General features: G+C 41.5%; 1 protein-coding gene across 1 annotated transcript; it reads left to right on the top strand.

Moving 5' to 3' along the window:
• Positions 1-4,531: 4,531 nt before the first annotated feature.
• On the top strand, positions 4,532-21,698 carry LOC311125636 (transient receptor potential cation channel subfamily M member 5-like; the record flags this gene model as incomplete). The annotated part of the gene is made up of 14 exons (XM_084199669.1): positions 4,532-4,655; positions 4,952-5,097; positions 6,605-6,717; positions 7,058-7,159; positions 8,917-9,181; positions 9,956-10,074; positions 10,367-10,499; positions 12,075-12,249; positions 13,770-13,938; positions 14,595-14,773; positions 17,984-18,116; positions 18,287-18,359; positions 18,580-18,670; positions 21,385-21,698. Coding segments are annotated over 14 exons (1,980 nt in total), but the record flags the coding sequence as incomplete, so codon positions are not given.
• Positions 21,699-25,967: the final 4,269 nt, after the last annotated feature.

The raw sequence follows: 25,967 nt of genomic DNA, 5'->3' as shown, positions 1-25,967 counted from the left end.
CAATTACATTAAGTTTATGCAAAGAGTCAATATTTGCAGTGTTGACCCTTCTTTTTCAAGACCTCTGCAATCCGCCCTGGCATGCTGTCAATTAACTTCTGGGCCACATCCTGACTGATGGCAGCCCATTCTTGCATAATCAATGCTTGGAGTTTGTCAGAATTTGTGGGTTTTTGTTTGTCCACCCGCCTCTTGAGGATCGACCACAAGTTCTCAATGGGATTATGGTCTGGGGAGTTTCCTGGCCATGGACCCAAAATGTCAATGTTTTGTTCCCCGAGCCACTTAGTTATCACTTTTGCCTTATGGCAAGGTGCTCCATCATGCTGGAAAAGGCATTGGTTGTCACCAAACTGTTCTTGGATGGTTGGGAGAAGTTGCTCTCGGAGGATGTGTTGGTACCATTCTTTATTCATGGCTGTGTTCTTAGGCAAAATTGTAAGTGAGCCCACGCCCTTGGCTGAGAAGCAACCCCACACATGAATGGTCTCAGGATGCTTTACTGTTGGCATGACACAGGACTGATGGTAGCGCTCACCTTGTCTTCTACGGACAAGGTGTTTTCCGGATGCCCCAAACAATCGGAAAGGGGATTCATCAGAGAAAATGACTTTACCCCAGTCCTCAGCAGTCCAATCCCTGTACCTTTTTCAGAATATCAGTCTGTCCATTATGTTTTTCCTGGAGAGAAGTGGCTTCTTTGCTGCCCTTCTTGACACCAGGCCATCCTCCAAAAGTCTTTGCCACACTGTGCGTGCAGATGCACTCACACCTGCCTGATGCCATTCCTGAGCAAGCTCTGTACTGGTGGTGCCCCGATCCCGCAGCTGAATCAACTTTAGGAGACGGTCCTGGCACTTGCTGGACTTTCTTGGGCGCCCTGATGCCTTCTTCACAACAATTGAACCTCTCTCCTTGAAGTTCTTGATGATCTGATAAATGGTTGATTTAGGTGCAATCTTACTAGCAGCAATATCCTTGCCTGTGAAGCCCTTTTTGTGCAAAGCAATGATGACGGCACGTGTTTCCTTGCAGGTAACCATGGTTAACAGAGGAAGAACAGTGATGTCAAGCACCACCCTCCTTTTAAAGCTTCCAGTCTGTTATTCTAACTCAATCAGCATGACAGAGTGATCTCCAGCCTTGTCCTCATCAACACTCTCACCTGTGTTAATGAGAGAATCACTGACATGATGGCAGCTGGTCCTTTTGTGGCAGGGCTGAAATGCAGTGGAAATGTTTTTGGGGGATTAAGTTCATTTTCATGGCAAAGAGGGACTTTGCAATTAATTGCAATTCATCTGATTACTCTTCATGACATTCTGGAGTATATGCAAATTGCCATCATCAAAACTGAGGCAGCAGACTTTGTGAAAATTAGTATTTGTGTCTTTCTCAAAACTTTTGACCATGACTGTATATATACAGTGTTATAATGATGTGCAAATAGTTAAAGTACAAAAGGGAAAATAAATAAATATAAATATGGTTGTATTTACAATGGTGTTTGTTCTTCACTGGTTGCCCTTTTCTTGTGGTAACATGTCACAAATCTTGCTGCTGTGATGGCACACTGTGGTATTTCACCCATTAGAAATGGGAGTTCATCAAAATTGGATTTGTGGATCTGTGTAATCTGAGGGAAAAATGTGTCTCTAATATGGTCATACATTTGGCAGGAGGTTAGGAAGTGTAGCTCAGTTTCCACCTCATTTTGTGGGCAGTGTGCACATAGCCTGTCTTCTCTTGAAAGCCAGGTCTGCCTACGGCGGACTCTCTCAATAGCAAGACTATGCTCACTGAGTCTTTACATAGTCAAAACTTTCCTTAATTTTGAGTCAGTCACAGTGGTCAGGTATTCTGCCACTGTGTACTATCTGTTTAGGGCCAAATAGCATTCTAGTTTTCTCCCTGTTTTTGTTAATTCTTTCCAATCTTTTTGTTTTCTCATTATTTGGTTGGGTCTAATTGTGTTGCTGTCCTGGAGCTCTGTGGGGTCTGTTTGTGTTTGTGAACAGAGCCCCAGTGTCAGGGTGTCAGTGTGATGCGGTAGGACGAAGTCAGGAGCAGGACACAGAGCTAATCGAAAACGTACTAGACCCATGGGGCGGCGCACAATTGGCCCAGCGCCGTCCAGGGTAGGGGAGGGAATGGCCGGCAGGGATGTAGCTCAGTTGGTAGAGCATGGCGTTTGCAACGCCAGGGTTGTGGGTTCGATTCCCACGGGGGGCCAGTATGAAAAATAAAAATGTATGCACTCACTAACTGTAAGTCGCTCTGGATAAGAGCGTCTGCTAAATGACAAAAATGTAAATGTTAACTCGCAGGTAACGTAAATAACATAACCTCCACGCAGGGAGGAAACAAACCCGCTCACCAGACGACAACCAAACATGAACAAACACGCACAACATACAGTGGGAGCCAGAGGGTTAAATAGGGAAGTAATCAATACCTAATGGGAACCAGGTGTGAACAATAAAGACAAGACAAGTAGAACACAGAAACATAGATCGGTAGTAGCTAGTACTCCGGTGATGACGAACTCCGTAGCCTGCCCGAGCAAGGAGGAGGAGCACCCTCGGCTGAATCCGTGACACCCAGGACCAGCTTGCTTAGGGGACTCTTCTCCAGGTTCATGTCTCTGTAGGTGATGGCTTTGTTATGGAAGGTTTGAGAATCGCTTCCTTTTAGGTGGTTGTAGAATTTAACGGCTCTTTTCTGGATTTTGATCATTAGCGGGTATCGGCCTAATTCTGCTCTGCATGCATGGTGTTTTACATTGTACACAGAGGATATTTGTGCAGAATTCTGCATGCAGAGTCTCAATTTGGTTTTTGTCCCATTTCGTGAATTCTTGGTTGGTGAGCGGACCCCAGACCTCACAACCATAAAGGGCAATGGGTTCTATAACTGATTCAAGTATTTTTAGCCAGATCCTAATTGGTATGTCGAATTTTGTGTTCCTTTTGATGCCGTAGAAGGCCCTTCTTGCCTTGTCTCTCAGATCGTTCACAGCTTTGTGGAAGTTACCAATGGCGCTGATGTTTAGGCCGAGGTATGTATAGTTTTTTGTGTGCTCTAGGGCAACGGTGTCTAGATGGAATTTATATTTGTGGTCCTGGCAACTGGACCTTTTTTGGAACACCCTTATTTTTGTCTTACTGAGATTTACTGTCAGGGCCCAGGTCTGACAGAATCTGTGCAGAAGATCTAGGTGCTGCTGTAGGCCCTCCTTGGTTGGGGACAGAAGCACCAGATCATCAGAAAATAGTAGACACTTGACTTCAGATTCTAGTAGGGTGAGGCCGGTTGCTGCAGACTGTTCTAGTGCCCTCGCCAATTCGTTGATATATATGTTGAAGAGGGTGGGGCTTAAGCTGCATCTCTGTCTCACCCCATGGCCCTGTGCAAATCCCACGGTAGTTATTGGGGTCAAATTAGTCTCCACTTTTGTGGATTGGTCCTCGGTTCCAAATATCGGGGAAGATGCCAGAGCTAAGGATGATGTTAAAGAGTTTAAGTATAGCCAATTGGAATTTGTGGTCTGGCATATTTTATAATTTAATTTAGGATACCATCAACACCACAAGCCTTTTTGGGTTGGGGGGTTTGTATTTTGTCCTGTAGTTCATTCAATGTAATTGGAGAATCCAGTGGGTTCTGGTAGTCTTTAATAGTTGAGTCTAAGATTTGTATTTGATCATGTATATGTTTTTACTGTTTGTTCTTTGTTATAGAGCCAAAAGATTAGAGAAGTGGTTTATCCACCCATCTCCATTTTGGATAGATAACTCTTCGTGTTGTTGTTTGTTTAGTGTTTTCCAATTTTCCCAGAAGTGGTTAGATTCTATGGATTCTTCAATTACATTGAGCTGATTTCTGACATGTTGTTCCTTCTTTTTCCGTAGTGTATTTCTGTATTGTTTTAGTGATACACCATAGTGAAGGCATAGGCTCAGGTTTTCTGGGTCTCTATGTTTTTGGTTGGATAGGATTCTCAATTTCTTTCTTAGGTTTTTGCATTCTTCATCAAACCATTTGTCACTGTTGTTAATTTTCTTAGGTTGTCTGCTTAAATTTTTTTGATTTGATAGGGAAGCGGAGGTCAAATATACTGTTTAGGTTTTCTACTGCCAAGTTTACACCTTCACTATTACAGTGAAACATTTTGTCCAGGAAGTTGTCTAAAAGGGATTGAATTTGATGTTCCCTAATTGTTGTTTGATAGGTTTCCACACTACTTTCCTTCCATCTATAGCATGTCTTAATATTATTCAATTCCTTTGGCTTTGATGCCTCATGACTGAGTATCGCTCTGTTCAAGTATTGCTCTGTGTCTCTCCTTCTCTCTCTCTCTCTCTCTCTCTCTCTCTCTCTCTCTCTCTCTCTCTCTCTCTCTCTCTCTCTCTCTCTCTCTCTCTCTCTCTCTCTCTCTCTCTCTCTCTCTCTCTCTCTCTCTCTCTCTCTCTCTCTCTCTCTCTCTCTCTCTCTGTCTCTCTCTCTCTCTCTCTCTCTCTCTCTCGTCCAGGGTCCTGAGGCTGTGGCTGCTGCTCTGGCTGGTTGTAAGATCCTGAAAGAGATGTCTGGCCTGGAGTCAGAGGCAGAATCAGCACGCAGCATGAAGGAGGCCAAGTATGAACAGTTTGCCCTAGGTGAGAGACACAAGGAGTGTGTGAGCACATACACACACACACTGGATAAAACATGCAGTATCACACTCTGAGATGGCATAATGCTCTCGGCTCACAAACCATCCCTTAGTTGAAATACACCATTAAGACAAAGATGTTCCCTGAAAGTATCTGTTTTCCTAGGGAACTCTCACAGGGTTATGATTCACAGTAAGATCATCACAAGATAAGAATCTAGATACAACCAATGCCTATAGACTAAAGAACGGTGTGAAGTCTTGGTAAGTGTGTTGAGTCTGGTGTGTGTGGGTTGCCAGATCTGTTTGGGGAGTGCTACTCTAACAGTGAGGACAGGGCCTATGCTCTTCTGGTGAGAAGGACCCGCTGCTGGAATCAATCCACCGTCCTCAACCTGGCAACCGAGGCTGACGCCAAGTGCTTCTTCGCCCACGATGGAGTCCAGGTAGGCTACAGTAACATGTACAGACACAGACACACTCAGACAGACATGTGGCCTCCTTACTTTCAAATCTTGATGTTACGAAACAAATTATTACATTAGATAGATTTGACTGTGTACACGGACAATATTCATGGAGTTCTCTTGGTGTGAGACCGTGTGTCGATAGGTGTGTTTTATGGGGTGAAGTGCCCTCTGCTGGTTTCTGTGTCAATAGGGGTGTTTTATGGGGTGAAGTGCCCTCTGCTGGTTTCTGTGTCGATAGACAGTGGTGTAAAGTACTTAAGTAAAAATACTTGAAAGTACTATTTAAGTAGTTTTTTTGGGTATCTGTACTTTACTATTTATATTTTGGACAACTTTTACTTTTACTTCACTACATTCCGAAAAAATAATGTACTTTTTACTACTTACATTTTCTCTGACACCCAAAGGTACTCGTTACATTTTGAGTGCTTAGCAGGGCAATAAAATGGTCCAATTCACACACTTATCAAGAGAACATCCCTGGTCATCCCTACAGACTCATATCTGGTGGACTCTTTTGTAAATTATGTCTGTGTGTTGAAGCATGCCCCTGGCAATCCGTAAATAAATTAAAAAAACAAGAAAATGATGCCGTCTGGTTTGCTTAAAAATAAGGATTTTGAAATGATTTATACTTTTACTTTTACTTTTGATACTTAAGTATATTTGATCAATTACATTTATTTTTAATACTTAAATATTTAAAACCAAATACTTTTAGACTTTTATTCAAGTAGTATTTTACTGGGTGACTTTCACTTTTACTTGAGTGATTTTATATTAAGGTATCTTTACTTTTAAGTATGACAATTGGGTACTTTTTCCACCACTGTCGATAGGTGTGTTTTATGGGGTGATGTGCCCTCTGCTGGTTTCAGTGTCGATAGGTGTGTTTTATGGGGTGATGAGCCCTCTGCTGGTTTCAGTGTCGATAGGTGTGTTTTATGGGGTGATGAGCCCTCTGCTGGTTTCAGTGTCGATAAGTGTGTTTTATGGGGTGATGAGCCCTCTGCTGGTTTCAGTGTCGATAGGTTTGTTTTATGGGGTGATGTGCCCTCTGCTGGTTTCAGTGTCGATAGGTGTGTTTTATGGGGTGATGAGCCCTCTGCTGGTTTCAGTGTCGATAGGTGTGTTTTATGGGGTGATGAGCCCTCTGCTGGTTTCAGTGTCGATAGGTGTGTTTTATGGGGTGATGAGCCCTCTGCTGGTTTCAGTGTCGATAGGTGTGTTTTATGGGGTGATGAGCCCTCTGCTGGTTTCAGTGTCGATAGGTGTGTTTTATGGGGTGATGAGCCCTCTGCTGGTTTCAGTGTAGATCGGTGTGTTTTATGGGGTGACGTAACTTCCTCTCGGATTACATCTGATCTACCTCTTTCTAAAATGTGCTCGCCTCTCTTTAAAAAAAAAAAAAAAAGAAATCTGTTAAACATTAGTATGACCTAAGATAAGGTTGTGTGATAACAGTGATCATGGTTTGTCCCAGGGGTTCCTCACTAAGATCTGGTGGGGGGCGATGACCACAGACACAGCCATCTCCAGACTGGTGCTGTCTTTCTTCTGTCCCCCTCTCATCTGGACCAACCTCATCAAGTTCAGGTCGCCACGGCAATCTAGCTTAATACTGTCAATGTTGTCAGAGAGTCATTTCCACGGTATGGTAGGAACCGTAGAATGCATGTCTGTTGTCGAAACACAACGTTGTGGGCACTCATTTGAGTGTTTGCGTCCATATGTAAGTGTGCTTGGGTCAATATGTTCGTGTGTGTGTGTGTGTGTTTATGTGCCCTTTGTGTGTGTATGTGTGTGTGTGTATGCGCCCGTGTGTGTGTGTGTGTGTATGCGCCCGTGTGTGTGTGTGTGTGTGTGTGTGTTTGTGTGTGTGTGTGTGTGTATGTGTGTGTGTAGTCATGTTGTCTCTATGTGTGTAATGATGCAGTGATGAGGAGTTAGACAGTCGTGGTGGAGGAGAGGAACAGTATGTGGAGCTGGACAGTCTGGACACAGAAAAGGGCCTGCTACTAACAGACCATGGCCCTTTGTGAGTTCTAAAACGATTTAGTATACTATACCTGCTGTTTATAAAGGGACATAAAGTGTAATAAACTTTGTTCTAAGGGCAGAAATAATCTGATTGGTTTAGGGAAGAACAAATCCGATTGGTTTCTAGAAGGTCAATGGGCGCAGTTTAACAGTTGCACAATTTTTGAAAACATGGCGGAGGTTTGAACTGAGTATCTTGTAAATAAAATGTACTACAAGTTGTAACGTTTTGAAATCATGATTTTGTTACAGTAGTCAGACAAATGTGACAATATCTCTAAGATACAACTGATCGGACGACTTGAAGCAAAGCGTCAAATGTAAAAAGCTAGCAGCAACATGCTAAACGAATCAGAGCAAGGTAGCTAGCTAAGCATTTACCTCTTAGCCACTCATGTTTCATTAATAAATAGCTAGCTAGCTAGGAGTCAGAAATATACAAGTAAGTCAACTAACATTTGCTTTAGTGAAATGTTAAGTTGAATAAAGCTATATGAACTTTAAAAAATGGGGATGGACTGTTACACAGCTGTGGCAACGTAAAATGATAAGCTTAACAGAGCTATTTGGCTAGCAGATAGCTATCTCATACTAAAGTAGTGACAATAGGTTAGAACTAGCTAGCTAGGTCTCAAATATACCAGTAAATCAGCTCCCACTTACTTTATCAAAATATTTAGTTGAATAAGCTATATGAACTTAAAAATTGGAATGGGACTGTTATGTTTACCTGGGAGCAGAAACGTAAAATGCTAAGCTATATGTAGCTTAGCTGAGCAGAGCGCTACCTCCTACTAAGATTGAATTATAAAATAGAAATAGCTAGCAAGCTAGGTCAAAAATCTGCCAGTAGGTCAGTTAACGTTTGATTTATTAAACGTTTAGTTGAATAAGCTATATAAACAAAAGAAATTGGAACAGACTCTAATGCTGCCCTGGGGGGCAGTAATGTTAGTTTGGGTCAAGATCACTTGAGGCCATAAGGGCAGACTTCAAGAGCAAAAGGTATGACAAAAGTATAAACTGCCCTTGGGGCAGCCAATCGAATGCACTGTTGAAATGCTTCCCCAGGGGAAGTAATGTTAGTTTGGATCACGATCACTTGGTGCCCTAAGGGCAGACTTCAAGCGCAAAAACTCAGCCCTTTTTAGAAAGCAATCGGATTTGTTCTGCCCTAAACCAATCAGATTCTTTCTGCTCTTAGAACAAAGTTGACTACACTTTATGTCAACCTGCATTTTAGCAGCCTCGTGAGCCAGCCAGTCTGGTAATACGAGGCTAGCATTTTAGTGGACTTTTGAAGAATACTGTGTGGTGTCGAGACAACGATGCTGACCTGCTGTGAAGACAAGAAATCCGCTGACACTGTCCTTGATTATAATGGTTTATTACATCAAAGATTACAGTATCAATTTACAGACTCCTGCAGAAGTCGGGAGAACAACTGACCCAATCTCTAATATGTTATTCTCTCAGTCCTTTGTTCAAACCCTGGTATTTATATCCTATGTAACATAATATGGCGTGATTTGAATAGACCAATCCCTAACCTCCACATCTCAAATGTCCTCTGTTTCAAGGGGCCTCTGTAGTAATGTTTTCCAGATGTTTCAGCAAAGCAGAGTAAAGTTCATTTAACCAACAATATGCAAACCTCAGCCAAAGTCATAGAATCTTCAGATACTACAACTGTATATGAAAAAAATGATTTTCAAGTAAAATTCCCAATTTTCAATTTGTTGTATGGTGTTCCAGAGACTCGCGGGGTCCACCTGATGGCGTGGAGGGCCAGAGCAGCGCCGGCGTGTGGTGGCGGTTCCTGCTGCGTCGCTGGCATCGCTTCTGGAGCGCCCCGGTCACTGTGTTCCTAGGCAACGTCATCATGTACTTTGCCTTCCTCATCCTTTTCACCTACGTGCTCCTGCTGGACTTCCGTCCTCCGCCCCCCGCGGGCCCTGGGGCCCCGGAGATCATGCTCTACTTCTGGGTCTTCACCCTGGTGCTGGAGGAGCTGAGACAGGTATGTTGACGTCACGGCTGGGATCTGAAGCCGGGTCTCCCGCGGGAGAAAAAAACAAACGTCTTAATCGTTAGACCAAGAGGAAATGCCCTTCTAGGGCTGAGGGTGACACTGGCAGAGCTACCCCAGTAGACCATGAGCCCATCCCATGTCTTCATCATTGACATCACTTCCCGCTGGGCACAGAAGTCAATTTAACATCTAGTTTTGATTTACATTTGGTTGAGTTGTCAACTAAAGTCCTTGGATTTAGGTTAAAAGTTGGGGTGAGTGTTATTATTATTTTTTTTTAATCGTTTGATTACTTTTTGAAAATCCAATCAGTTGATTCAACATCATCACATTTAATTATTTTGTTGAAATTACGTGGGAAAAAAACGTTGATTCAACCTGTTTTTGGCCACAGTATGTGTGTCTGAAATGGCACCCTATTCCCTATATAGTGCACTACGTTCGACAAGGGCCCTGTTCAAAACACTAAGTAGTGCACTAGGAATAGGGTTCCATTTCAGGGCTTCTCAACTCTGCTCCTCAGGTAATCTTTGCTCACACAGCTCGTGATGAATTGCATCAGGTGTGTGGCTAGACAAAATATGTGCAGCGTTGAGGATACTTCGAGGACTGTTGTTGAGGAACAATGACGTTTAGCCTGGGGAAATTTAACATAAATTACTCAAATGACCTCAAATGTTGTGATACTGCTAATCGAATGATACTGCTAATTGTGATTTTCTAACTGGGTGAACTAACGCTTTATTAACCTGGGCGATGCAGAGTTTCTTCACAGACGAAGACATGAGCATCCTAAAGAAATTCAAGCTGTACGTGGAGGACAACTGGAACAAGTGTGACATGGTGGCCATCTCGCTCTTCGTAATCGGAGTGTCCTGCAGGTGAGCAGGTGTAGGATCTAAAATTTGACCAGTTTCGTCGCAACAGTAAAATAATCCTGCAGCAGGAGGAATATGTATACATTTTTTTAAATTGATAATTTCTAACAGGAAATTCGTTTTGATAGGCTATAGTTTAGGTGTGATATCTAGTGACCTGGTGTCCCAGGTCTTAATCAGTCCCTGATTAGAGGGGGGAGAATGAAAAAAATCTGTGGAACTGGCTTCGAGGTCCAGATTTGAATTTGAGGGCCATAGTTTAATATAGGTCTAATGTAGGATGTAATTATTACAGGATGGTGAAAGATACGTATGAGGCGGGACGCACGGTTCTGGCGCTGGACTTCATGGTGTTCACACTACGCCTCATCCACATCTTCGCCATCCACAAGCAACTGGGGCCCAAGATCATCATTGTGGAGAGGATGGTAAAGTATAGTACTGTTAAAAAGACAAACGTGTATGACTACACCCACAAAGCTTGATCCATAAATACAACGTAGACCCACTAAACCGAATTTTGAAAAATCAAATGTATTTGTGTATCAGGGTTGAGGTCAATCCATTTAAATTCCAGTCAATTCAGAAAGTAAACCAAATTCAAATTTGTAATTCTTGTCATTGAATTTTCTTTTTGAGAATTGGAATTGGAATTCCAGTGTACTCCCTGAATTGACTTGAATTTAAATGCAATTGACCCCAACCCACAAATGGAATTGTGGTTATAACCATACTTTATAAACTGGTACATTTGTACACTATATCTACAAAAGTATGTGGACATCCCTTCAAATTAGTGGATTTCAACCACACTCATTGCTGACAGGTTTGCATAAAATCGAGCACACAGCCATGCAATCTCCACAGACAAACATTGGCAGTAGAATGGCCTTTATGAAGAGCTCAGTGACTTTCAACGTGGCACCGCCACTTTTCCAACCAGTCAGTTTGTCAAATTTCTGCCCTGCTAGAGCTGCCCCGGACAACTGTAAGTACTTTTATTGTGAAGTGGAAACATCTAGGAGCAACAACGGCTCAGCCGCGAAGTGGTAGGCCACACAAGCTCACAGAACGGGACCATCGAGCGCTGAAGCACGTAGCGCGTAAAAATCATCTGTCCTCGGTTGCAACACTCACTAGTTCCAAACTGCCTCTGGAAGTAATGTCAGCACAATAACTGTTCGTCGGGACCTTCATGAAATGGGTTTCCATGGCCGAGCAGCCGCACACAAGCCTAAGATCACCATGCGCAATGCCAAGCGTCGGTATTAGTGGTGTAAAGCTCGCCGCCATTGGACTCTGGAGCAGTGGAAACGCGTTCTCTGGAGTGATGAATCACGCTTCACCATCTGGCAGACCAACGGACGAATTTGGGTTTGGTGGATGCCAGGAGAACGCTACCTGCCCGTATGCATAGTGCCAACTGTAAAGTTTAGTGGAGGTAGAATAATGGTATGGGGCTGTTTTTCATGGTTCAGGCTAGGCCCCTTAGTTCCAGTGAAGGGAAATCGTAATGCTACAGCATACAATGACATTCTAGACGATTCTGTGCTTCCAACTTTGTGACAACAGTTTCCTGTTTTAGCATGACAATGCCCCCGTGCACAAAGTGAGGTCCATACAGAAATGGTTTATCAAGGTCCGTGTGGAAGAATTTGACTGGCCTGCACAGAGCTCTGACCTCCACCCCATCGAACACCTTTGGGATGAATTGTAACGGCGACTGCGAGCCAGGCCAAATCGCCCAACATCATTGCCCGACCTCACTAATGCTCTTGTGGCTGAATGGAAGCAAGTCCCCGCAGCAATGTTCCAACATCTAGTAGAAAGCCTTCCCAGACGAGTTGAAGCTGCTATAGCAGCAAAGGGGGGGGCAACTCCATATTAATGCCCATGATTTTGGAATGAGATGTTCAACAAGCAGGTGTCCACATACTTTTGGTCATGTAGTATATGTCAGATGAGGATTACACGTAATGTTTGTGCTCTGTTCTTCCTGGCAGATGAAGGATGTGTTCTTCTTCCTCTTCTTCCTGAGTGTGTGGCTCATAGCGTACGGCGTGGCTACTCAGGCCCTTCTCCACCCCAACGACCCGCGCCTAGACTGGGTGTTCCGCAGGGTCCTGTACCGACCCTACCTGCACATCTTTGGCCAGATCCCATTGGAGGAGATTGATGGTGAGATAGAATGTTTTCTGTTTTCTAGCAATTTGTGTGCTCTGTTATAGTCATATACATGTAGTTTCCATGTAGTTCAGTTTACATGTAGTTTACATGTAGTTCAGTTTACAAGTAGTTTACACGTAGTTCAGTTTACAAGTGTACATGTAGTTTACATGTAGTTTGCATGTAATTCAATTAACATGTAGTTTGCATGTAATTCAATTAACATGTAATTTACATGTAGTTTGCATGTAGTTCAGTTTACATGTAGTTGACATATAGTTCCATTTACATGTACTTTACACGTATTTTACATGTAGTTCCATTTTCATGTAGTTTACATGTAGGTTCGTTTACATGTAGTATACATGTAGTTTACATGTAGTTCAGTTTACATGTAGTTTACATGTAGTTCCATTTACTTGTATTTTACATGTAGTTCCATTTTCATCTATTTTACATGTAGTTTACATGTAGTATACATGTAGTTACATGTAGTTCAGTTTACATGTAGTTTACATATAGTTATGTTTACATGTAGTATATACAGTACCAGTCAAAAGTTTGGACACACCTACTCATTCCAGGGTTTTTCTTTAGAATAGTAGTGAAGACATTAAAACTATGAAATAACAGATATGGAATCATGTAGTAACCAAAAAAGTGTTAAACAAATCAAAATATATTTTAGATTTGAGATTCTTCAAAGTAGCCACCCTTTGCCTTGATGACAGCTTTGCACACTCTTGGCATTCTCTCAACCAGCTTCATGAAGTAGTCACCTGGAATGCATTTCAATTAACAGGTGTGCCTTCTTAAATGTTAATTTGTGGAATTTCTTCCTTCTTAATGTGTTTGAGCCAATCAGTTGTGTTGTGACAGGGTATGGGGGGTATACAGAAGATAGCCCTATTTGGTAAAAGACCAAGTCCATATTATGGCAAAAACAGCTCAAATAAGCAAAGAGAAACGACAGTCTATCATTACTTCAAGACATAAAGGTCAGTCAATCAGGAAAATGTCAAGAACCTTGAACGTTTCTTCAAGTGCAGTCGCAAAAACCAACTCAGTTCATTAGAGTTAACTGCACCTCAGATTGCAGCCCAAATAAATGCTTCACAGAGTTCAAGTAACAGACACATGACTACATGATTCAAAATGTGTTATTTCATAGTTTCGATGTCTTCAGTATTATTCTACAATGTAGAAAATAGTAAAAATAAAGAAAAGCCCTGGAGTAGGTGTGTCCAAACTTTTGACTGGTGCTGTTTGTAGTTCAGTTAACATGTAGTTTACATGTAGTTCAGTTTCGTTCGGTGCGACATCTTCTTGTCATTCAATGTATCTCTTGAATTGTTAGTGACTATAAGGGCCCTTGGTGTAAAACAAAGTATTTCTCCATGCTTGACCACACTGCCGGGCACTGCTCAGCGGGCAACCTGCGTCTGTGTTAAGCAGTGCATTTTCTTGTTCGTAAAAAGCAAATATCTGTGAACGACAGATAATGAAGAACTATCTTAATCTAATCTTCCCAGAGGCACGGATGCCCGACACCAACTGCACCACAGAGATAGAGGAGATCATCATGGGAACTCTGCCCCCCTGCCCCAACATCTACGCCAACTGGCTGGTCATCCTGCTGCTGGTCATCTTCTTACTGGTTACCAACGTTCTGCTGCTCAACCTCCTCATCGCTATGTTCAGGTCTAAAACTCAACACACGCGGCACTCTGGTCACAGTCATCGCCCAGGAAAGAATAGTTCACTCTGATGAGGGAGCTTGACTTCAAAACATGTCCCAATTCAGGGCCAAATTCAATTGTCATGTGCTCCAAGAAGAGAGGTTTGGATGTATTCATTGACATCCACAGTGTGAAACCAAAAGAAACTCTCAGGCACAATCATTCAAACATACTTTTGTTGGTTTTTCACTGACCCAGAACACCTGGTAAAACGTTTTGTTTGAGTAAAGCCCCTAGACCTACAGTGTTTTTAATGATTTAAAGGAAGTCTGGCATTTTTTTTTTTCAGTCATTTAGCAGACGCTCTTATCCAGAGCGACTTACAGGAGCAATTAGGGTTAAGTGCCTTGCTCAAGGGCACATTGACAGATTTTTCACCTAGTCAGCTCGGGGATTAGAACCAGCGACCTTTCGGTTACTGGCACAACGCTCTTAACCACTAACCATCTGACATGATTATTAATAATATTAATTATTAGGGTTGTGTATTTCATGGGCGTACACAATTCAACTGTCTCTCTGCCTTGGATTTTCCACAGAAAAAGATGAATACTTACTTAACAGTATCTCATGCACTGTATTCTCACTGTGATCTTTCGTCCACCTCCGTGCTTACAGCTACACGTTCCAGGTGGTGCAGGGCAACACGGACATCTTCTGGAAGTTCCAGAGGTACAACCTGATCGTGGAGTACCACAGCCGGCCAGCCTTAGCTCCGCCCTTCATCATAATCAGCCACTGCTCCCAGCTCCTCCTCAGCCTCGTCAAGAGGCCTGAGCCCAAACTGGAGCAACTGGGTAGGGCCATAGACATACGTATTGACATCGCATACATACAGTGGGGAGAACAAGTATTTGATACACTGCCGATTTTGCAGGTTTTCCTACTTACAAAGCATGTAGAGGTCTGTAATTTTTTATCATAGGTACACTTCAACTGTGAGAGACGGAATCTAAAACAAAAATCCAGAAAATCACATTGTATGATTTTTAAGTAATTAATTTGCATTTTATTGCATGACATAAGTATTTGATCACCTACCAACCAGTAAGAATTCCGGCTCTCACAGACCTGTTAGTTTTTCTTTAAGAAGCCCTCCTGTTCTCCACTCATTACCTGTATTAACTGCACCTGTTTGAACTCGTTACCTGTATAAAAGACACCTGTCCACACACTCAATCAAACAGACTCCAACCTCTCCACAATGGCCAAGACCAGAGAGCTGTGTAAGGACATCAGGGATAAAATTGTAGATCTGCACAAGGCTGGGATGGGCTACAGGACAATAGGCAAGCAGCTTGGTGAGAAGGCAACAACTGTTGGCGCAATTATTAGAAAATGGAAGAAGTTCAAGATGACGGTCAATCACCCTCGGTCTGGGGCTCCATGCAAGATCTCACCTCGTGGGGCATCAATGATCATGAGGAAGGTGAGGGATCAGCCCAGAACTACACGGCAGGACCTGGTCAATGACCTGAAGAGAGCTGGGACCACAGTCTCAAAGAAAACCATTAGTAACACACTACGCCGTAATGGATTAAAATCCTGCAGTGCACGCAAGGTCCCCCTGCTCAAGCCAGCGCATGTCCAGGCCCGTCTGAAGTTTGCCAATGACCATCTGGATGATCCAGAGGAGGAATGGGAGAAGGTCATGTGGTCTGATGAGACAAAAATTGAGCTTTTTGGTCTAAACTCCACTCGCCTTGTTTGGAGGAAGAAGAAGGATGAGTACAACCCCAAGAACACCATCCCAACCTTGAAGCATGGAGGTGGAAACATCATTCTTTGGGGATGCTTTTCTGCAAAGGGGACAGGATGACTGCACCGTATTGAGGGGAGGATGGATGGGGCCATGTATCGCGAGATCTTGGCCAACAACCTCCTTCCCTCAGTAAGAGCATTAAAGATGGATCGTGGCTGGGTCTTCCAGCATGACAACAACCCGAAACACACAGCCAGGGCAACTAAGGAGTGGCTCCGTAAGAAGCATCTCAAGGTCCTGGAGTGGCCTAGCCAGTCTCCAGACCTGAACCTAATAGAAAATCTTTGGAGGGAGCTGAAAGTCCGTATTGCCCAGTGACAGCCCCGAAACCTGAAGGATCTGGAGAAGGTCTGTATGGAGGAGTGGGCCAAAATCCCTGCTGCAGTGTGTGCAAACCTGGTCAAGACCTACAGGAAACGTATGATCTCTGTAATTGCAAACAAAGGTTTCTGTACAAATATTAAGTTCTGCTTTTCTGATGTATCAAATACTTATGTCATGCAATAAAATGCATATTCATTACTTAAAAATCATACAATATGATTTTCTGGATTTTTGTTTTAGATTCCGTCTCTCACAGTTGAAGTGTACCTATGATAAAAATTACAGACCTCTACATGCTTTGTAAGTAAGAAAACCTGCAAAATCGGCAGTGTATCAAATACTTGTTTTCCCCACTGTACATGTATACTTAGGTACTGCAGGTGAATACTTACACACACGCATTCACACGTTCATATACAGTACATGTGTTTTTATATGTTGTCGGTTGCAACAGCCCTACTGCACATCGTAGAGTGAACGTACACAATGTAATTAAGTTTAAAATGAAAAAGAACTCACATGGACAGTGTACAGGTCCTTAGACCGTGGTGTTGGTGCTAGTATGTAGAATCTTACAGAGTGATGTTGGTGCTAGTATATAGAATCTTACAGAGTGGTGTTGGTGCTAGTATATAGAATCTTACAGAGTGGTGTTGGTGCTAGTATATAGAATCTTACAGAGTGGTGTTGGTGCTAGTATATAGAATCTTAGAGTGGTGTTGGTGATAGTATATAGAATCTTACAGAGTGGTGTTGGTGCTAGTATATAGAATCTTACAGAGTGGTGTTGGTGCTAGTATATAGAATCTTACAGAGTGGTGTTGGTGCTAGTATATAGAATCTTACAGAGTGGTGTTGGTGCTAGTATATAGAATCTTAGAGTGGTGTTGGTGATAGTATATAGAATCTTACAGAGTGGTGTTGGTGCTAGTATATAGAATCTTACAGAGTGGTGTTGGTGCTAGTATATAGAATCTTACAGAGTGGTGTTGGTGCTAGTATATAGAATCTTACAGAGTGGTGTTGGTGCTAGTATATAGAATCTTACAGAGTGGTGTTGGTGCTAGTATATAGAATCTTACAGAGTGGTGTTGGTGCTAGTATATAGAATCTTACAGAGTGGTGTTGGTGCTAGTATATAGAATCTTACAGAGTGGTGTTGGTGCTAGTATATAGAATCTTACAGAGTGGTGTTGGTGCTAGTATATAGAATCTTACAGAGTGGTGTTGGTGCTAGTATATAGAATCTTACAGAGTGGTGTTGGTGCTAGTATATAGAATCTTACAGAGTGGTGTTGGTGCTAGTATATAGAATCTTACAGAGTGGTGTTGGTGCTAGTATATAGAATCTTAGAGTGGTGTTGGTGCTAGTATATAGAATCTTACAGAGTGGTGTTGGTGCTAGTATATAGAATCTTACAGAGTGGTGTTGGTGATAGTATATAGAATCTTACAGAGTGGTGTTGGTGATAGTATATAGAATCTTACAGAGTGGTGTTGGTGCTAGTATATAGACTCTTAGAGTGGTGTTGGTGATAGTATATAGAATCTTACAGAGTGGTGTTGGTGCTAGTATATAGAATCTTACAGAGTGGTGTTGGTGATAGTATATAGAATCTTACAGAGTGGTGTTGGTGCTAGTATATAGAATCTTACAGAGTGGTGTTGGTGCTAGTATATAGAATCTTACAGAGTGGTGTTGGTGCTAGTATATAGAATCTTACAGAGTGGTGTTGGTGCTAGTATATAGAATCTTACAGAGTGGTGTTGGTGCTAGTATATAGAATCTTACAGAGTGGTGTTGGTGCTAGTATATAGAATCTTACAGAGTGGTGTTGGCACTAGTATATAGAATCTTACAGAGTGGCGTTGGTGCTAGTATATAGAATCTTACAGAGTGGTGTTGGTGCTGTGTGTTCAGAGAGGGAGCTGCCTGCAGGTCTGGACCAGAGGTTGATCACCTGGGAGACTGTACAGAAGGAGAACTACCTGGCCAAACTGGAACACCAGCACCTGGAGAGCAGCGAGGAGAGACTGAAGAGCACCTCTTCCAAGTAACCCTTACACAGTGTTTTGTTTTGTAAATGGTATTGATCCATTCCCACCACGTTATGTGTGCTGTATATTTGTAATTCTTATGAACTACCTTTAAGTCAGTCTGTACCCTTCATTTGTGTCAGTGATATTCAATGTGTTTTTCAAATGTTTTTCTTTGTGACAAAAGGGTTCAGAGCTTATTGAAGATTGTTGGAGGATTCAAGGAGCAAGAGAAGCGGATGTCATCCATGGAAGCTCAGGTACAAAAATAGCTATTTATTTATCTTGCCCGGCATAATAGAACCAATAGAGTAGTCCCAAAAGTGCAAACTCGGCCAGACAACACCAGTGATGGTGCATGTGTGTGTATTATCAAAGGTGTGTCAATTTGTAAGTCGCTCTGGATAAGAGCGTCTGCTAAATGACGTAAATGTGTGTAAATGTGTGTAATAGGTATGCCTCTGTCTGTCCCAACCCCAGGTGAAGTACAGTGGGGAGGTGCTGTCCTGGATCGCTGAGTGCCTTTCCCTGAGTACACTCAAGTGTGAGAGAGAGGCCCCCAGAGTTCCATGTGAGTGATGATGCTAATGATGATCATGATGATACTAGTGATGATGCTAGTGATACTAGTGATGATGCTAGTGATAATACTAGTGATGATACTAGTGATGGTACTAGTGATGATGCTAGTGATGATGCTAGTGATTATACTAGTGATGGTACTAGTGATACTAGTGATGATACTAGTGATTATGCTAGTGATGATGCTGGTGATGATACTAGTGATGCTAGTGATTATGCTAGTGATGGTACTAGTGATACTAGTGATGATACTAGTGATGATACTAGTGATGATACTAGTGATGATGCTAGTGAGGATGCTAGTGATGATACTAGTGATGATGCTAGTGATGATACTGGTGATGATGCTAGTGATTATACTAGTGATTATACTAGTGATGATGCTTGTGATGATGCTAGTGATGATGCTAGTGATGATACTAGTGATTATACTAGTGATTATACTAGTGATGATGCTTGTGATGATGCTAGTGATGATGCTAGTGATGATGCTAGTGATGATGCTAGTGATGATACTAGTGATGATACTAGTGATTATACTAGTGATGATGCTAGTGATGATACTAGTGATGATGCTAGTGATGATACTGGTGATGATGCTAGTGATGATGCTAGTGATGATGCTAGTGAAGATACTAGTGATGATGCTAGTGATGATGCTAGTGATGATGCTAGTGATACTAGTGATGATACTAGTGATGATACTAGTGATGATACTAATGATGCTAGTGATGATGCTAGTGATGATGCTAGTGATGATACTAGTGATGATACTAGTGATGATACTGGTGATGATGCTAGTGATTATACTAGTGATGATGCTAGTGATGATGCTAGTGATGATACTGGTGATGATGCTAGTGATGGTACTGGTGATGGTACTGGTGATGATGCTAGTGATGATACTGGTGATGATGCTACTGGTGATGATGCTAGTGATGATGCTAGTGATGATACTGGTGATTATGCTAGTGATGATACTGGTGATGATGCTAGTGATGATACTGGTGATGATGCTAGTGATGATGCTAGGGATGATACTAGTGATGGTACTAGTGATGGTACTAGTGATTATACTAGTGATGATGCTAGTGATGATGCTAGTGATGATACTGGTGATGATGCTAGTGTTGATACTGGTGATGATGCTAGTGATGTAGCTCAGTTGGTAGAGCATGGCGTTTGCAACGCCAGGGTTGTGGGTTCGATAAAATAATGTATGTGCTAACTGTAAGTCGCTCTGGATAAGAGCGTCTGCTAAATGACTAAAATGTAAATGTAATGATACTGGTGATTATACTACTGATGATGCTAGTGATGATGCTAGTGATGCTAGTGATGATGCTAGTGATGATGCTAGTGATGGTACTAGTGATGATGCTAGTGATGATACTAGTGATGATACTAGTGATGCTAGTGATGATGCTAGTGATGATGCTAGTGATGATGCTAGTGATGGTACTAGTGATACTAGTGATGATACTAGTGATTATACTGGTGATGATGCTAGTGATGATACTGGTGATGATGCTAGTGATTATACTAGTGATTATACTAGTGATGATGCTAGTGATGATGCTAGTGATGATACTGGTGATGATGCTAGTGATGATGCTAGTGATAATGCTAGTGATGATGCTAGTGATGATGCTAGTGATGATACTGGTGATGATGCTAGTGATGATACTGGTGATGATGCTAGTGATGATGCTAGTGATGATACTGGTGATGATGCTAGTGATTATACTAGTGATGATGCTAGTGATGATGCTAGTGATGATGCTAGTGATGATACTGGTGATGATGCTAGTAATGATACTAGTGATGATACTAGTGATGGTACTAGTGATGGTACTAGTGATGATGCTAGTGATGATGCTAATGATGATACTGGTGATGATGCTAATGATGATACTGGTGATGATGCTAGTGATGATGCTAGTGATGATACTGGTGATGATGCTAGTGATGATACTGGTGATGATGCTAGTGATGATACTGGTGATGATGCTAGTGATGATACTGGTGATGATACTGGTGATGATACTAGTGATGATGCTAGTGATGATGCTAGTGATGATGCTAGTGATGATGCTAGTGATGATACTGGTGATGATGCTAGTGATGATACTAGTGATGACACTAGTGATGGTACTAGTGATACTAGTGATGGTACTATTGATGGTACTAGTGATACTAGTGATGATACTAGTGATACTACTGATGATGCTAGTGATGATACTAGTGATGGTACTAGTGAAACTAGTGATGGTACTAGTGAAACTAGTGATGGTACTAGTGATGATACTAGTGATGATGCTAATGATGATCATGATGATACTAGTGATGATGCTATCGATGGTACTAGTGGTGATGCTAGTGATGATACTAGTGATGATACTAGTGATGATGCTATCGATGGTACTAGTGGTGATGCTAGTGATGATACTAGTGATGATGCTAGTGATGATGATAATGATGCTAATAGTGATGATGATAGAGGTGATCATACTATAGTTTTTTATTTACAACAATATGCAGTAGATGCTAGTGGCTACAATAAAAAAGTTGTACCTAGTGGTTTTAACTCTGATTTGCAGGTATGAAGCATTGTTGACAAAGTGGGTTTGTGTCCTGGGTGGGTTGTACAGGGAGGAACTCTCTGTTACAACAGCATAGTCTAAATGTCAATATTTCTTATAGCTGTCAAGGCTACTGGTTTCACAGGTGTGAAGGCCAGCACTTCCAGAGATCCCCATCAGAATGTGTCAGACAAGGAGGTCAAGCCAGAGAGGAGAGAGGCTAAACCAGGCCCCTCGGGATACGGAGCAAACAAGAGGTTTCCTTACATCGACAAATAACATCCATATCAAAAGTAGTGTTTTTGTAATATGAATCCCAGCCTGGAAATCAAACCACTAATTTTCTGAATGTTTTTAGTGTAAAATTAGCTTGTGTGCTGGCTGAGACATGACTGAATCTGAATCCAAAGTGCCTTATTAAAATGAATAGCCTTGATCCAAATGTGTCTGACTGTGATTTGTGATGTACCATGTTTCTACTCAAGAGTGCCACCACCAATACATTCCGAAATATCTCAGTACCAAGAATAATTTACATGTGACAAATACAATTGTATTTTATCTGAATTTAATGTTAAGACCCTGTGCAACCACTTATTTAAAGGAGACAAGGAAAGGATATTTTTTTCACCAATCAGATCTGAACAATATCTGATGTGAAAAGATCAGAATTGGGCTGCCTGTGTAAATGCAGCCTTAGATATTTATTAAGTGAAGCCAGTTCAGGCGGGAAACTCAGCCGGTGCTGCGTTCAATAATAATAATATAATAATATGCCATTTAGCAGACGCTTTTATCCAAAGCGACTTACAGTCATGCGTGCATACATTTTTGTGTATGGGTGGTCCCGGGGATCGAACCCACTACCTTGGCGTCACAAGCGCCGTGCTCTACCAGCTGAGCTACAGAGGACATCTATCTGGTTAACAGCATCAACTGAGCTTGCACCAATCAGATTCAAACACTTCCGGCTTTGATCCACCCCACTGGTGTTTTCCATGAGGGGGGCCCCAAGCAGTTCTCTCTTTGCTCTTACCATAAGAAAAAAGGGGTAAGTAATGGAAAGATATAGCTGAGACTTTAAATAAAGTTTGCATGCATTATGTAGTCATGTGTAGGTCAGTTGGTAGAGCATGGCGTTTGCAACGCCAGGGTTGTGGGTTCGATTCCCACGGGGGACCAGTATGAAAAGGAAATGTATGCACTCTGGATAAGAGCGTCTGCTAAATGACTAAAAATGTAAAAAATTATATATATATATATTTTTGTCATTACTTGAAAATGAACAGAAACACAAAAGTATAATGTGAATTGCATGTAATTTGGCTGTCAGTACCTCTATCTGACCACTAGAGAGAAGCCTCTTATAAGATAAGGAACATTGATGACATCAGGGATCCTATTTACAAGTCATTGTAGGAAGAATACGAGCTCATATCAATCACTTTTGTCCTGTAAAGGGTTGATTATGGATGTCTGACCTGTAGTATCCTATTGTCTTCTCTCTTTCTAATTCATCTAGCTAATAATGTAGGCTAACAACTTTATCATGGCAAATGAAAAAAAATCGCAGTCAACATCATTTCTCGACCGGACATTTTGTTGTCAGCTACTGCTTCCTCTGTAGTCATGGAGATGGAATATAGAGAGATCACCTATCTTTGCTATGATGGATTCTGTGACAGTATGGGCAATGTCCATGTTACTCTGAAATTCAAGCACTTTCACACCTTGAAATGGTCCCATTCAAAGCATTAAAGCATTTTCAAGGTTTTTAAGCACCTTTAAGAACCCTGCAAAAAGGTTTTGTAAAAGCAGATGCTTAATCAATGACAAACAACATTTATTTTCATAATCTTTAGTGAACCAAAAAGCATTTCAAGATGAAGTGAACAAGAGCATCGGTACAGTTACGCAACAAACGACGAAAAGTATCAAACAAACAGCTCTCCAGTCCATGAGCAATGAAGTAGATCTGTCTAAAATGGTGGATTTATACACAGCTGTCAGAAAACACTAGGTTCAATGGAAGGTGGCGTGGTAATAAGCATGGTACATTATTAAAAAGTAGACCCTTCAAAAAGACCAGTAGTGATGACTCCCACATTCCATTCTTGAACTGACAATGAAATATATGAGTCAATTATTTAATAATTTAAAACGATCTTCGGCTAAGCAAGAACAGTGTTCTGACAGCACGGTTTTCATAGATTTTGCAATTTTATAATTAACACAAATTGTTTTTGGCTTGTCATACACAAACAGCGATGTAGGTAATGAATATCTAATGCAGCATGAGCTGGTTTGTCACATGGTAATGGTCAGGCTACATAAACTGGTGGTCTGTCTGGGTAGTAGAACAACTACCCACACCTTCAGTAGGAAATGTGGTCATCGTGGATAAAACGACATCTTTAAATGTGATTTTCAATTTGAAGAGGCCAACTTCGGAGAAATGTGACTGCAAAGTGTTCTCTACACACACACGATTATATCACTCAGGTCATAAAGCTATTAAATCGTCCATCTTTTTTTTTTTCATGTCCTCTGATCTCTACAGCTAGCAGGCATTTTGGATAAACAGTTGGAGGTAAACAACTGGCAAAAGTCTGCAAAATTGTTAAACATGGTTGTAACCACTGCAAAATAAAAGCTCCTGATTGTTCAGTCAACTGTGTTCTGAAAGGCAGCATATTGGAGGAAATAAGACGATTTTACAAGTAACGGACTGCATTGACCCTTTCTGTTTTACTCTCTTGCACTGACTCTATGCACACACACTGGTCTCTACCCACACACTCACACACATGCATACTGACGCCACACACTTTCACACTCACTACATACGCTGCTTCTACAGCTCAGTCTATTATCTATCCTGTTGCCTGGTCACTATACCCCTACCTAGTACCTATATGTACATAGCTACCTCATACGACTGCACATCAACTCGGTACTGGTAATCCCTGTTTTATAACCATGTTATTTTCTACTTCCTGTATATAGCCATGTTAGTTTCTACTTCCTGTATATAACCATGTTAGTTTCTACTTCCTGTACATAGCCCCTGTAGCTCAGTTGGTAGAGCATGGCACTTGCAATGCCAGGGTTGTGGGTTCGTTTCCCACGGGGGGCCAGTATGAAAATGTATGCACTCAATAACTGTAAGTCGCTCTGGATAAGAGCGTCTGCTAAATGACTAAACATTTTTTTTTTTTTATGTTAGTTTCTACTTCCTGTATATAGCCATGTTAGTTTCTACTTCCTGTATATAGCCATGTTATTGTTTACTCATGATTTTTATTCGTTATTCACTGTGTATTTATTCCTTGTGTCACTATTTCTATTTAATATTGTTTTGTATCGTTCTCTTTAACTCTGCATTGTTGGAAAAGGACCCGTAAATAAGCATTTCACTGCTAGTCTACACCTGTTGTTTACAAAGCATGTGACAAATACAATTTGATTTGGTTAGTGCATTGCAGCTCAGTACGAATCTCATTTGCTAGATGTTGGACAGTTATTCCTGCTCAGAGAAAGGCACCCATAGATCCTGCTGCAGCCTAACATATTTCAAACAGGACAATACACAGTGCCTTCAGAAAGTATTCATACCCCTTGACTTTTTCCACATGTTGCTGTGTTACAGCCTGCATTTAAAATGGATCACAATGAGATTGTTTTGTCACTGGCCTACACACAATACCCCATAATGTCAAAGTGGGATTATGTTTTTCGAAATTTTTACAAATTCATTAAAAATGAAAAGATGAAATGTCTTGAGTATTCAACCCCTCTGTTATGGCAAACCTAAAGAAGTTCAGGAGTAAAAATGTGCTTAACAAGTCACATAAGTTGCATGGACTGTGTGCAATAATAGTGTTTTATCTTTGAATGACAACCTCATCTCTGTACCCCACACATACAATTATCTGTAAGGTCCTTCAAACACAGATTCAACCACAAAGACCAGGGAGGTTTTCCAAGGCCTCACATAGAAGGGCACCTATTGGTAGATGGGTAAAAAAAATAAAAAAAGCTGATTGAATATCCCTTTGAGCATGGTGAAGTTATTAATTACACTTTGGATGGTGTATAAATACACCCAGTCACCGCGATGATACAGGCGTCCTTCCTAACTCAGTTGCCGCATAGCAACGAAACCCCTCTGGGATTTCACCAGGGGGCCAATGCTGACTTTAAAACAGTTACAGAGTTTAATGGCTTTGATAGGAGAAAACTGAGGATGGATCAACAACATTGTAGTTACTCCACAATACTAACCTAATTGACAGAGCGAAAAAAAAGGAAGCCTGTACAGAATAAAAATATTCCAAAACATACATCCTGTTTGCAACAAGGCACCAATGTAATACTGCAAATAATTGTGGCAAAGCAATTAACTTTTTTTTTCCTGAATACAAAGTGTTATGTTTTGGGCAAATCCAATACAACACATTACTGAGTACCACTCTCCATATTTTCAAGCACAGTGGTGGCTGCATCATGTTATGGGTATGCTTGTAATCGTTAAGGACTGGGGAGTTTTTCAGGATAAAAATAAATGGAATTGAAGTAAGCACAGGCAAAATCCTAGAGGAAAACCTGGTTCAGTCTGCTTTCCATCAGATACTGGGAGATGAATTCCTCTTTCATCAGGACAATAACCTAAAACACAAGGCAAAATCTACACTGGAGTTGCTT

Source organism: Coregonus lavaretus (assembly GCF_964263955.1).
Source record: "Coregonus lavaretus genome assembly, contig: HAP1_SCAFFOLD_227, whole genome shotgun sequence".
Taxonomy (NCBI): domain Eukaryota; kingdom Metazoa; phylum Chordata; class Actinopteri; order Salmoniformes; family Salmonidae; genus Coregonus; species Coregonus lavaretus.
The sequence above is the reverse complement of the archived record's forward strand: the minus strand, read 5'-3'. Positions and strand labels throughout refer to the sequence as shown.